Below are 13,565 nucleotides of genomic sequence, written 5' to 3' on the forward strand. Positions count from 1 at the left end.
GGTATCAATTCCTTCATCCTCCAGGAACTACCTGCACACACTAGCCACATGAGGTCGGGCATTGTTGTGGACCAGGAGGAACCCAGGTCCCACTGCACCAGCGTAGGTTCCGACAATGGGTCCAAGGATTTCATCCCGATACCTAATAGCAGTCAGGGTGCCATTATCTAACCTGTAGAGGTCTGTGCGTCCTTCCAGGGATATGCCTCCCCAGACCATCACTGACCCACCACCAAAGCGGTCATGCTGAATGATGTTGCAGGCAGCATAACGTTCTCCACGGCATCTCCAGACCCTTTCACGTCTGTCGCATGGTCGCTCAGGTTGAACTTGCTCTCATCAGGGAAGAGCACAGGGCACCAGTGGTGTAGTTGCCAATTCTGGTGGTCTATGGCAAATGCCAATCCAGCTCTACGGCGCTGGGCAGTGAGCACAGGGCCCACTACAGGACGTCGGGCCCTCAGGCCACCCTCATGGAGCCTGTTTCTGATTGTTTGGTCAGAAACATTCACACCAGTGGCCTGCTGGAGGTCATTTTGTAGGGCTCTGGCAGTGCTCATCCTGTTCCTCCTTGCACAAAGGAGCAGATACCGATCCTGCTGAGGGTTGAAGGACCTTCTACGGCCCTGTCCAGCTCTCCTGGAGTAACTACCTGTCTCCTGGAATCTCCTCCATGCGTCCAGGTACCACAGTGATGCCCTGGTCCAGATCTGGGAGGAGATCCCCCAGGACACCATCCGTAGTCTCATTAGGAGCATGCCCCCACGTTGTCAGGCATGCGTACAAGCACGTGGGGGCCACACAAACTATTGAGAATCATTTTGAGTTGCTACAATGACATTTTGGCAAAATGGACCAGTCTGCTGCATCATTTTTTCACTTTCATTTTTGGGGTGTCTTTGATTTCCCCCCTCTATAGGGTGATCATTTTAATTTCTATCAAATGATGTGGCATCATTTTGTTACTAATACATCACCCACTTATTATCAGAAAAGATATTCAAGATCATCTTTCCCCCCAGTTTATATCTCATGTGTTTTCGAAGTGTTCCTTTAATTTTTTTGAGCAGTGTATATATTCAAATCCCAATCCATTCATCCATTTCCCTACCTCAATCGCAAACGGTATCACTCAATTAATATCCAAATAATCTCAGATTCGCAACAAGATTCTGAATGTTGTTGCAAGTTTCCCTGGAGGTAAACATGACTCCTACATTTTCCGAAATTCCTCTGTTGGAATGCGCCTGAGTCATGGTGCAGCATGCGACGGATGGTTAATCGGTGCGTAAAATGTTAATTTCTTGCCTTTTGCATGTTGTTATGTGGCCATTAACTTATTTTACAGGTGATTGAGGCTATGCCCTGGCACCTTGGCTCATGACACCATTGAATAATCCGCAGACCCCACAAGAACAAATGTACAACCAAAAGCACACACGTACACGCTCCTGCGTGGAGCGCATCATCGGTATACTCAAGGGACGCTGTTTGTGTTTGGACACTGCAGGTGGAAGGCTGCTCTACACACCAGAAAAGGTAGGTTTTGTAGTATTTAATATTAGGTTTTAGTTTATTTATGCTTTGGAATGGCAAATAAATAAGAGGCAAACATTCTGATTCTTTGTGAAGGCTCTCATTAATCCAGGAATTCTCCATTGCAAATATGTTTTATTAGGTCAACTGGATAAATAATTGATTCTCTGTTGTTGCAGGTGTGCAGGATCATAATGGCCTGCTGCATCTTGCATAACATCGCAATGAAACGTGGTGTGCCTATTGCGCACGTAGCACCCCCAGATAACGACATGCGCCCCCCGCCACGTCTTGAGCCAGAGCACGGGGCTGCTGTATTAATTAGGCAGCGTCTAATCAAATGTAACCACAGAAAAAATACACTGTCACACACAAACATTGTATTTTTACTTTATTTTTCCATCAATTGTTTAGAGTATTATTATTTTTACTATTATTACTATTTTGTAGAGTTTCCGAAATGGTTTGGTTTCCTCCAGATCCCTCCGGTGCAGTCCAGTCTTTTTTTTGGACTCTGATTTTAAGTCAAACCACTTCTTTTTTACCTCTGCGGTGGTGCGTTTCTCCGTGGAAACGGCATTTATGTTTCCTGCAATGGTGCTCCATGCCGACTCTTTTTGGATGGCCTGATGACCGGTGGATACACGTGAAAATAAGGTGGCCTTGTGTTCGCTCACTCCTTGTAAAAGCACCTCTATTTCAGTAGAATTGAAGTTTTTCTTCTGTTTGTTGTCCAGCTGCTCCTCAGTCTTGCCCTTACACGTTGGCATCTTGGCCTCCAGCTGCCTGTTGCGCACGGCACATTTTTGACCTTATATAGGAAATAATAGGCGGTGACCTATGCAAATAAGGCCTCACATGCGCGTGCATCCCCGTTGGCATTCATCAACCTAAGAACACCGGTGCGAACGATTATCCCTACTTAAGAAAGTGTCGTGAATGTGGCGCAGTTTCCAACCCGCGCCTTCTTAAGTACACTTCTTAAGAAGACTTTTAAGAAGATGTTCATGAATGAGGCCTAATGTTTTTTCACGCTATCCTGTGGGACATGCCATGGATGACTACATAATCTAATCTAAGATAAGACAATGTCATCAGTGTAACATTACTGACGCCTGGTGACCACAGTACTATATACGTGTATTTCAATATTTTTCTACTAACACACCTTAGTCAACCACAAAACAACCATCATGTATCAGTGAATACATTTTTGAAATTATAACAAGTACGTGGAAGAAAGTCCAACCTCTCTGGTTCCAGGGCCCTCGCCGGGTGTGGAGGCAAGTCCAACCATATCTAGCCTGAACATGTCAACCTCGTGTTGTGAACACACCATAGCTGCACCATGCTGAGACTACTTCCCAGCAAGTCTTGCATATACCAACCATTCACTGATGGGAGTGTGTACGGAACCATGAAATGTGCCTGTACTGAAACATGCTGGGAAGCCCATGTGGTGACATGAACGACGTTGCTGACCTCTCCAGATGGCTTCCCACAACCACCTCCTTCAGCTCCACGATGTTGGGATGTCTGAGTCGCAGCAAGAAGGTGATCTCCCTGAGGCTGCTGATGGGGATTCCTGACACAGAGCAAGAGAGCAGGAGCTACTTCAGTTTACCAAGCAAGCACACCCACAAGAAAAAGTACTCACCAATGTACGCTGGAACATCTTTGTGTGGGGCTTCCTCCCTCATTCAAAAAAACATGTGAGTGTGAATGATTGAATATGTAGGGCCCCATGATTTCCGCGTTAACGGAGTCACCAAATTGGCCAACAACGGAATTTACTGTTCAACGCGGAATCCTGCAGAAATGGACATAGAATGAATTGAGGCAAAGGAACGTGTGTTTCCCCGGACCGGAATAGACATATATACGTAGATGCTGCATCAAGCACTGAGCCGTGTGTCGTGTCAACGTCGCCGCCATATTGGATGTGTCAAGGCTGCGCTGTAAATGAATACAAGTCAATGTACTTCCTTTCATAAAGCCCCTTTCTACAAAGAACATTAAGTTAATTCCTCTCGTTTACACGTTGAGACACACACACACACACACACACACACACACTCTAATATACTTGGGAAACAGTTAGGCACCAAAAACTTGAGCAGATCAAAGACATGTTTCATACATTGCCTTTCCAGCGCAGCCTTGACACATCCAATATGACGTTGATGTATCGTAGCAGTGGACAAACCCACTCGTTAGACTCGATGTCGTCTATCTACGTCTATGCCTACAAACACTAACCCGCCCCCTCCCGACCTCAACGTGTTGAAAGGGCGCTAAAGACCAGCACCAGCACAGTGTGTCACTCTCTGCGTTTGACCTGCCAGATCTCTGGGCTTCACTGTGTGGGACTTTTTCTTGTGGGGTTATGTTAAAGACAAAGTTTATGTTCCACCACTTCCTGCAAATATCCATGACATGACAGCTGCAATCGACAGGGTGGACTGCCACATCCTGTGGCGCGTTTGGGAAGAATTCTCGTATGGAGTTGATGTTGTCCGTGCTGCCGATAGTGGCCACATTGAGCACTTGGAAAACATGAAATAAAAACTTGAAGGTATGTACAACATGTGTGTCCAAGCTGGACTTTTCTATTGTTTTTCCTTTTTCAAATATTGCTTGCTGATTTTGGCACATTCTTTTTGAATCGCTCTATGCAGGTATTTTCAGCACGTTGCTTTTTCCACTTTCATGTCAGGAGCCTTTTACAATGACCGATGACCACGTGCAGCTTCTGAGTGAAAAAAAAAAACAAGAAGCACGTTCATTCTTGCACCCGGCTCATCTTAGCCGTAAACAGACAAGCAAGCTCTACGCACGCGGAACACAAGAACACACTTCCGTCCTTCAAAATAAGAGCACCGTTTCCCCAATGTCTAACTGTGTAAACCAAATAAGCGTGTGATAAAAAATCTCAACATGTGCAGTTGGAATTGCATGGGCGACTACATCTTTTTTAATGACAAGCACGGGCATTAGAGTTTGTTGAAGTTGGAGTAGCACCATGTGACGAGGCTGACATCCCAATCGAAACGTTCGGCAGGCTACATCATTTCTCAGTGCATCACGTATTGCATCAATAAACGGAAGGATGTGGGCATTAAGGCACACACTCTATACTGGAAAAATAAGTATGAAATGTGAAAAAAATGAAAACGGAATTTGGGCAAACATAAAATGGATTTGATAGGGTGTACCCCGCCCCTCACCCAAAGCCAGCTGGAAGAGGCTCCAGCACAAACTTACCATCTTTCTCTTTATCCATGCGAACCTTCTTCAGAGCTACAATTTCATCAGACTTGGTGTCACGGGCGCGGTCTGCAGGAAGAATGATAACAAGTTCATCTAGCCAAGAGCTGCAAACGTTCTATTGATCCCTAAGTGACCTACACACGATGCCGTACGTTCCCTCCCCTATTCGGTTGAGTTTTTCAAACTCTCGGACACTTCGGCAGCTCCCAAACTGCAAGAAGAAAGAAAGACTACATTGTTGTGTCTTTAAGGCAAAAGAGGCGTTGCTATGGCAACCAACCAACCCCCCCCCCCAACACACAGTAATACACATAGAACAGGAATGTGCTTCAAACACATACAGTAAACGCCACAGGATCAAAAGCAAAACTGCCGCAAATGCCAAAAACACACATAGAAACCTGAGAGAGGAAAATGGAGCTTAGCCAGACTAACCGGGGCGCCACATCTGGGATATATTTCTCTGTAATATTGTACAGCACTATTCCACAACCCAGTTTATCGGCTACCATAGAGGTATTAGGGCCACACTGAAAAAATCATCAGCTAAGATTTCCAGAATAAAGTGCTACATTTACGTGAATAAGCTTGTAATATTACGTGTCACAGGTAAAATAGGGCATAGCTCTTCAGGAAGGAAGGAACCTTTCCTCTTGCTTTAGGCAAGTTTTTATTTATAACGTGGCTACAAAACACAGCAGTTGAGCAATCAGCATTTGGATTAGCATGTCTTGCTAGCCCTTCTCACTTCCACCTTCCGTACCCCTCCACATAGCCAAGGCCAACCGAGATAGCTATGAAAAGGGGAGACTTACATGACAGTTGGCCTTGGGCAAAGGTAATATGACGTTTTTTCCTAAACTTACATTCTTTTTTCTCATAGATTTACGGCTTTTTCTGGTAAATTTGGGATTTTTTTCCTCATGAATTTACGTGTGCTTTTTTTCTCGTAAATTGCAACCTTATTCTTGTAAATGTAAAACTTATTCTTGTAAATTAATTGCTTTTTCCTCATAAATGTATGATATTTTTTCTAGTAAATTTATGGCTTTTTTCTTCTGAAATGTAAGACGCTTTTCTCATAAAATGTACAACTTTATTCTTGTAAGTTTACAACTTTTTTTCATAAATTTACAACTTTATTCTCACAAATTTACAACTTTTGTCTCGTAAATGTACGACTTTATTCTCAAAACCTCAGATTTTTTTCCAATCTTGCCCTAATACATCATCATAAACAGCCAAGTGTTTAACAAAGATGTCAAGAAAAATTTACCTTTTCGTTCCACCAACTTTTAATTTGGCTTAGTTTTCGATCATGCAGCATTTCTGTAACTGCAGCATATTTAATATGCTATATTTTCTTGTTGCATGCGCTTTACAATTTCGGTTGTGGATTATTTCTGTGTGTGGACGTTTCTGCGGTTTGCCCCCTTGGCCAACGTACTAAAGAAATGCCCTGCTTTGCGAGCAATACATTTATTTACTCAGTAAGTCAATACAATCATACTTTCACGCAAGTCAAAACATTTAACACCAATTGAACACACTACAGACACCACTCAGAACACATCGGCTTGGATAAGCAAACAATTCTATTATGTTATGTTATAGTCATCCAGTGCTGTACGGAGGGCAATATTATTGTGAATGTTCGTATCCAGTTCGTCATCCACTTACCCGGTCATTTTTAGGCACTGTAAATACTTTGTTCTTGATGGATTTGAGCTTTATTGGCTCCGGTTCTTCCTCTCCTGTGATGTCCATGCTAATCGACGGACCTGTTTCAAGCAGTGAAGCCAAAGGTTTGTGTGATTTCAGACTTTACAAAGCAAAATATAATCAGTAGTTCAAGCTAGGGCGCCGCAATTGTTGTGAGACAGCAAAGCAGTGGGCCAACTAAAAATGTTCTCAGAGTCACTAAACCAACTACAACTTTAAGCCCCATAGACCTTTTTCCACGTGATCCGATTTGTTGTTTGTTCTGTGAATTACTTGACAGTAATCACATCCCATAAGATAGTAACATATGCATCAAATACTGGAATAAAATCGAAGTGACTTGTCACAACGCAATACGTACCCGGAACGCAATCAGTGCCGCGCACGCGTGAAGACTACCGTCATTTCTTCTTCTTCTTCTTCTTCTTCTTTTAGTTTAATGGCGGGTTGCAACCATGACTTTAAAAGGTGCATACCGCCACCTACTGTACCAGAGTATGTAACATGGGCCATATACAGTATCTTACTTTATGCTAACTTAGATAATGAGGAGACTACTTATACTACTAATAATAATAATCCTAATAATAATACTTATAATAAAATATTATTATTCTATTATAAATATTTATTATATAATCCTGTGTCCTTCAAATATTCTATCACTGCCCTCTGTATATCTCTTACCCCCTCCCCACCTGTTCCTAAGATACCCTCAATGCTCCATTCCCTTCCTATCTTCTTAATTCTTTTCCTTAACGTTACACGTTCTTCCCTATATCTCTTGCAGTGTAGTAATATGTGTTCTACGTTCTCTATACTTTTACACTCCATACATACTTTTGATTTACATTTCCCTACCAAAAACATCTTGTCATTTAACCCGGTGTGATTGAACCTCATCCTAGTTAACACTACTTCCTCTTTTCTGTTTTTTCTCTTCACCCCTTGTGCACTGATAGATTTTTGTACTTTATAATACTTTCTCCCGCTACTACCCTCATCCCACCTATTTTGCCATTTCTCCATCATTTGTTTTTTGATTATTGCCTTTACTTCGCCTTTACCAGCAGGTATATCTATAATTTCATTCCTTCTAATTCCCATTTTAGCCATTTTATCTGCCACCTCATTCCCCTCCACCCCTACATGTGCAGGCACCCAGCAAAATCTTATGTCTATTCTTAACATGTGTAGTTGGAACAGGCTTTGATGTATTTCTAATAGTAATTCCTCTCCACTTGATTCCATATTTTTAATACTATATAATGCTGCCAGAGAGTCCACACAACGTAGCACTCTATCTGCTTTTATTTCCTCTATCCATTGCAAGCCTATAATCATTGCCATCATGTCTGCTGGATAAACTGAGAGCTGGTCTGGTAATCTTTTAATGATGTTATAATTCAAAATATCTAAGTAACCATAATATTTACTGTTACACCCACGGTGTAAGAAGGAGAGGTTCCGCAGGTCCTTCATACCGACCGCTGTCAGGCGCTACAACACCTGCACCACCTGAACGATGTTGTAGTCACTATGTATTCTTTACACTGTACTCTTTACTTGCGTATCTTGCTTGCTGCTGTAACAAGTAAATTTCCCCGCTGTGTGATAAATAAAGTACAAATACAATACAATACAATTAGTTTTTAATACTGTATATTGACTTGCCTTGTGTCCTTTTTCACTATCTTTCCATTTATTTTTTAACTCTGTTATATGTATATCTACTTCAGGTTTAGGAAATAGCCAGATAGGAATATTGCTTATGGGTGTAGAATTATTAATATGTATATTTTTTATGTTCTATTTATCTATTTTATCTTGAATTACCCACCCAAAGCTATTACTTTTAGTTGTATTATACTCCCAACAGTCCTCCATCACATCCTTGGCCAGATGTCCATGCCTACATCCTTTAAGTCTACTCCAGTATGTCAACATAAGTTGATCTCTTCTCAGGTCATACGCTACTTCTCCTAACTCAACCTGCATTGCTTTCATTGGTGTTGATGTGATTGCACCTGTACTTATCCTAAATGCTTTGGGAATATTTCTTTCTATTTTCCTTAAATGTGTTTTAGCTGCAGCTCCATATACAAAACTTCCATAATCTACATTATATTTGCTCTCATCAAAGCTCTATATATATATATATATATATATATATATATATATTAGTGACTGTTTATCTGCTCCCCACTCCTTACCTGTAACAGCTCTCATTAAGTTTATTATCCTCTTACATTTCTCTTCTACCTTTTCCACATGGGTCTTCCATGTGCCTTTCTGATCTAGCCACATACCAAGGTATTTCAAATGATCTACTTTTATCATGTTTTGTCCATACAGCATCAGGTTCTGATTTTTTATGCCTTTTTTCCTGGTAATCGTCATGTAACATGTTTTATTGGGTGATAGCTTAAATCCCCAGTCATATGACCATTGTTCTATCTTCTTTATTGCTTCCTTCATTTTACTTGTCACGTTTACAGAATCTCGTCCCCTTGCCCAAATCACTCCATCATCTGCGTGTAGGGCCGACCCAATCCTTCTATCCAGATTCATGAATATATCATTTATCATTATGTTAAACAAAACTGGGCTAATTACACTCCCCTGTGGTATACCATTTACTATACTGTATTCTTCTGACATCTCTGATCCTATTTTTACTTTGAATTTTCTGTCCGATATGAAATCAAGGACCCAGTTATAGAACCTACCTCTAATTCCCATCAAATTCATCTTAATCAATAAACCCTCCCGCCACATGGAGTCATCAGCCTTTTCAATACCAAAGAATACAATATTCATCAAGTCTTTCATTTGAAAGGTTTTCTATATTTCCTGACTTACTCTAACTACAGCATCCGTTGTTGATCGTCCTTTTCTAAACCCACACTGATAAGTTGTAAGTAACTCTCGACTTTCAAGGAAATAGTTAAGTCTTCTGACTAGAACTTTCTCCATCCATTTGCATAGATGTGATGTTAGAGCAACAGGTCCATAGTTCACAGGGTGTTTTGGATCCTTACCGGGTTTATTAAATGGTAAAATTAATGCACTTTTCCATTGCTTTGGTATTTTCCCTTCTTCCCATATTTTGTTAAATAAATATAATATTTTTCCCAACATATCTTCTGGTAAGTTCTGGAACATAATACAACTCAACTGGTCTTCTCCTGTTGCAGTATCTTTACTTTTATTTAATACTATTAGCAATTCATTGATATTAATTTCAACATCCATCACACTCTCCTGACTATATTCTTTTTTATCATCCTCTCCTTCCCTCGTCTATGATTTTCATCCAGATGGTCTCCACTATGCACCCCCGCAAGCTTTTTCCCCAGCACATTTGCTTTTTCTTTATCAGTCACATACATTGTTCCATTGTCTTCTAATGTAGGTATTTTAGCAAACACATTTTTTCCACTCATCTTCTTCAACATTGACCATACATCTCCTATCTTGATTTCCCTTCCAATGGCAGAGCAATAATCCCTCCATGCGTTTTGTTTACTGTTTTTAATTACTCTTCGGGCTATAGCTTTTTTCCTCTGATAATTTATTACATTTTCTTGGCTGAGGTTCTTCCTTAACCTTCTTAATGCGCAATTTCTTTCTTTTCCAGCTGCTGTGCACTTTTCATTCCACCATGGAACCATTTTCCTTTCCCCTCCAACTGACTTCCAAGGTATACTTTTCATTGCTGCCTCTATTATCTTATTTGTCATCTTAACTGTGCATTCCTCTATGTCACCTTCCATTGGTATTGAATTTGCTGCTTTGCTACATTCCTCTCTGAATTTTCCCAAATCCGCTTTTGAAAAGCACCACTTTTTATGTCTGGGTCTTTCTTTGATATCTACTTCTGCGTTTATTGTACAACTTCTGGGGAAATGATCACTTCCTATACTTGTGGTTTCATGTACATACCATTCACAGGAACTTGCCAAGCTATGTGAGACCAGAGTTAAACCAATGCATGACATTCTATTTGACCGTATATCTATTCTTGTTCCATTTCCCTTGATGAAGCAGACTAACTGTCTGATATCCATGAGTTCTTCTACTACTATTCCATTGTGATCTGTTTGCTTACTTCCCCATCAACTATTATGTGCATTAAAGTCCCCACACCAGATCTCTCTACCACCATGCCTCCTTATTATCTTCTCCATTGGTTCAACATCTAGTAGTTTACAGGGGTTATACATATTAATAATGATTATATTTGTATTTGCTTGATGTATTTCAATAATCACACATTCTATTTCATTTAATGTTGTTATTCTATTATATATTATTCCATCCCTCACAAATATTGCACACCCTCCCCCTTGGTTTTCTTTTCTATGGAATGGCACTGATTCATAGCCAAACAACACATCATCCACATGTGGTCTAAGCCATGTTTCTTGCACACATATCATATCAGGTCTTTTCCCACTTTCTGTTATATATTTCTTAAGTTCTTGTCCATTTGCTATTAAACTTCTTGCATTCCGTGAATTTAATTACCGTTCTGAGGTCCTGCATCATTATGTATAGTCAACATACTATGTAGGTCCTGGGCAAGACCTAAAAAGGCATCCGGTGATGAGGTTGTGCAAGTGACTTGGGGAGAGTGGAACTACCCCTTTATCATCATCGCTCTCAGGTTCATTCTGACCCGGAATGATAGTACCTGCCTAGGGTCCCAGCCAGGGGTAACTGGCGAGGAGTTAAGGGAAACTATTTGCGATCATATACAACAGTGTCAGTGTGTGGAGTCAGATTGCGGAGCGGACTGAGTAAAGAACCCACCAAAATAAAGCTCCTTCCTGCTCCTTTTTGGGCATGTGGGGCTCTGGGTTGTGCTCGGTGGGGTGTTCTGGTGTGACTTGCATGCATGTTCAGGGTCAACTTTACCATCGTCAGAAATAATAATAATAATACCCCTGCGGGTTCGGCGTGTAGAATAGGCCCGCTGTACTCCCAGCAGGTCGTAAGAGGCGACTAAGTGGGACGGTCTGTTTGCCGTGGACTGCGACCCGTGTCGGTGGAGAAAGGGATCCTGGTGATTGAGTGGATGGTGAGACTGCGGTCCTCCTGAAGCAACACATCACTTTGGCCCTGGATTCATCTAGTCGGGGGGTTATATAGGCCTGGATATAACCAATCGGCTGGTGGTGTTTAGCCCTAAAATACAACTAAAGTAACATAATTAATATTAATTAATATTTATATTACCTTGTAATCTACATAACTGTGAATTAACCATCTTTATCTAGATTTGTATTTTAGAAGGCAGCTGCTCAATCAGGTCAATCTGGGTGTAACTTATTACATTCAGAGTATAGTACTGCTGTATCCCTGTCGTCAGTATAAGATGTTTTTCCTTATATATATGGCGTCCCCTTGTTGGGCTCGGTGGTGGGTGGGGAGCAATGGTACTGAATCCTAAATCATTCAATATGGCATCTAAAACAAAACAAATGAAGAGAAGTAGATCAAGTGACTCTAACGAGGACCAGAAATCTTTCCCAAGATTCCTGGTCATTCAGTGTAGCGATCCGAACCAGCCACTCAAATTGTCGCCTTTCGCGATTAACAAAGGCATTGAGGGGCTGGCCGGATATGTTAGGACAATATCCCGCCTAAGATCTGGAGATATACTGGTGGAAGTGGACAGGATGGCACAAGCACATAATTTATTGAAGGTAGAGACATTTGTAAATATACCAGTAAAGGTGTCTGCACACAAAACCCTGAACTCCTGTAAGGGAGTTATCCGTTGCCCTGAACTCGTAGACTGTGATAACGACGAAATTTTAGATGAGCTTTCAGACCAAGATGTTACCGACGTTTTTAGAGTAACTACTAATCAGAGCGGCGTGAGGAAACCAACGAACATGTTGTTCTTGACATTTGGAAAACCAGATCTCCCAGCATTTATCAAAGTTGGGTATCTGAGAGTGAAAGTAGACCCATACATTCCAAACCCGATCTGGTGCTTCAAATGTCAAAGGTTTGGACATTTCAAAACATACTGTAAAAGGCCGGAGTGCTGTGTGAAATGTGGTGAAGAAGGACATGTGGCTTCCGACTGTAGAAGCCAACCTAAATGCGTGAACTGCGGTGAATCACATTCGGCTGACGCGAGAAATTGCGCAAAGTGGGTAGAGGAAAGAAAAATTCAAGAAATAAAGACCTTAAACCATCTTTCTTACCCCGAAGCTCGCAAGCGCCTCCAGACACAACACAATTGCGGCACCACCTATGCAGATAAGGCAGGGTTGGCCCCTCCAGTGGGACCCCAGAAAGTGACAGGTGGACCCCGTTCTGATGCAATTGCACAGACGGAGCTTACCTGGGTAACGGGTAGTACTCCGGTCCCGATCAAGAAAAACTCTTCTACAATTACTACAAAGGCCATTCCCCAAATTACAAACAGGGATAACCAAAAAAAGGGACAGATGAAAACAAATGAAAATCGCAGAAGTCGAAGCCTGTCACGAGATCCTCCTGCCAGAAGTGCTTCTGGTAGTGGTGCAGCTCGCAATAGCCAACAAACGAAAAAGCAAACGGATAAGTAAAAAGTGTTAAGCCAAAGCTTAATGTGCCACAAAGTTTAACTAGTAAAAATAAATATGAAGGTCTGTCAATTGAGGGGGAAGATGATATGGACGTGACTCCCCCCACCACTCAGACGTCCAAAATACAAGTCGTCAAAAAGAAAGACAATACTTAAATGGGTAATGATAAAGAAATAGCCGTCATTCAATGGAATTGCCGTGGTCTGAAACCAAATTATGAGGAAATAAAGCATCTTTTGTATGATCACAACCCTTCTATTATTTGTTTACAGGAAACATTCCTGAGGTTATCTGACAATATATCATTTCGGAATTATAACATTTTCAACACCTTCAGTAATTCTGTGGTAGATGGTAGACCTATCGGAGGCTCATCTCTTTTAATAAAAAAGGGAATTCCACATGAAATTGTGGATATTCAAAGCAACCTCCAAGCTATCCCAGCTAAGG

At 41.3% G+C, this 13,565-nt stretch overlaps 1 protein-coding gene across 12 annotated transcripts in view; it reads right to left on the minus strand.

Annotated features, from left to right (window-relative positions):
- The window catches only part of cdk10 (cyclin-dependent kinase 10), a 56,569-nt gene that overhangs the window by 20,238 nt on the left and 22,766 nt on the right, over nucleotides 1–13,565 (minus strand). For 9 of the 12 annotated variants that reach the window (XM_054775277.1, XM_054775276.1, XM_054775272.1 and 6 more), the window contains 4 exons: nucleotides 6,487–6,587; nucleotides 4,945–5,017; nucleotides 4,801–4,872; nucleotides 3,019–3,121 (listed from right to left, as the gene is read on the minus strand). In XM_054775277.1, coding sequence (XP_054631252.1) covers nucleotides 3,019–3,121; nucleotides 4,801–4,872; nucleotides 4,945–5,017; nucleotides 6,487–6,573 — 335 coding nt within the window. In that variant the 5' untranslated portion in view covers nucleotides 6,574–6,587. Of the gene's footprint in view, nucleotides 1–3,018; nucleotides 3,122–4,800; nucleotides 4,873–4,944; nucleotides 5,018–6,486; nucleotides 6,588–6,758; nucleotides 6,968–13,565 lie in introns of those variants that run through there. The other 3 variants (XM_054775279.1, XM_054775270.1, XM_054775281.1) reach the window with 3 other exon arrangements.

Source organism: Dunckerocampus dactyliophorus, chromosome 5 (assembly GCF_027744805.1).
Source record: "Dunckerocampus dactyliophorus isolate RoL2022-P2 chromosome 5, RoL_Ddac_1.1, whole genome shotgun sequence".
NCBI lineage: Eukaryota > Metazoa > Chordata > Actinopteri > Syngnathiformes > Syngnathidae > Dunckerocampus > Dunckerocampus dactyliophorus.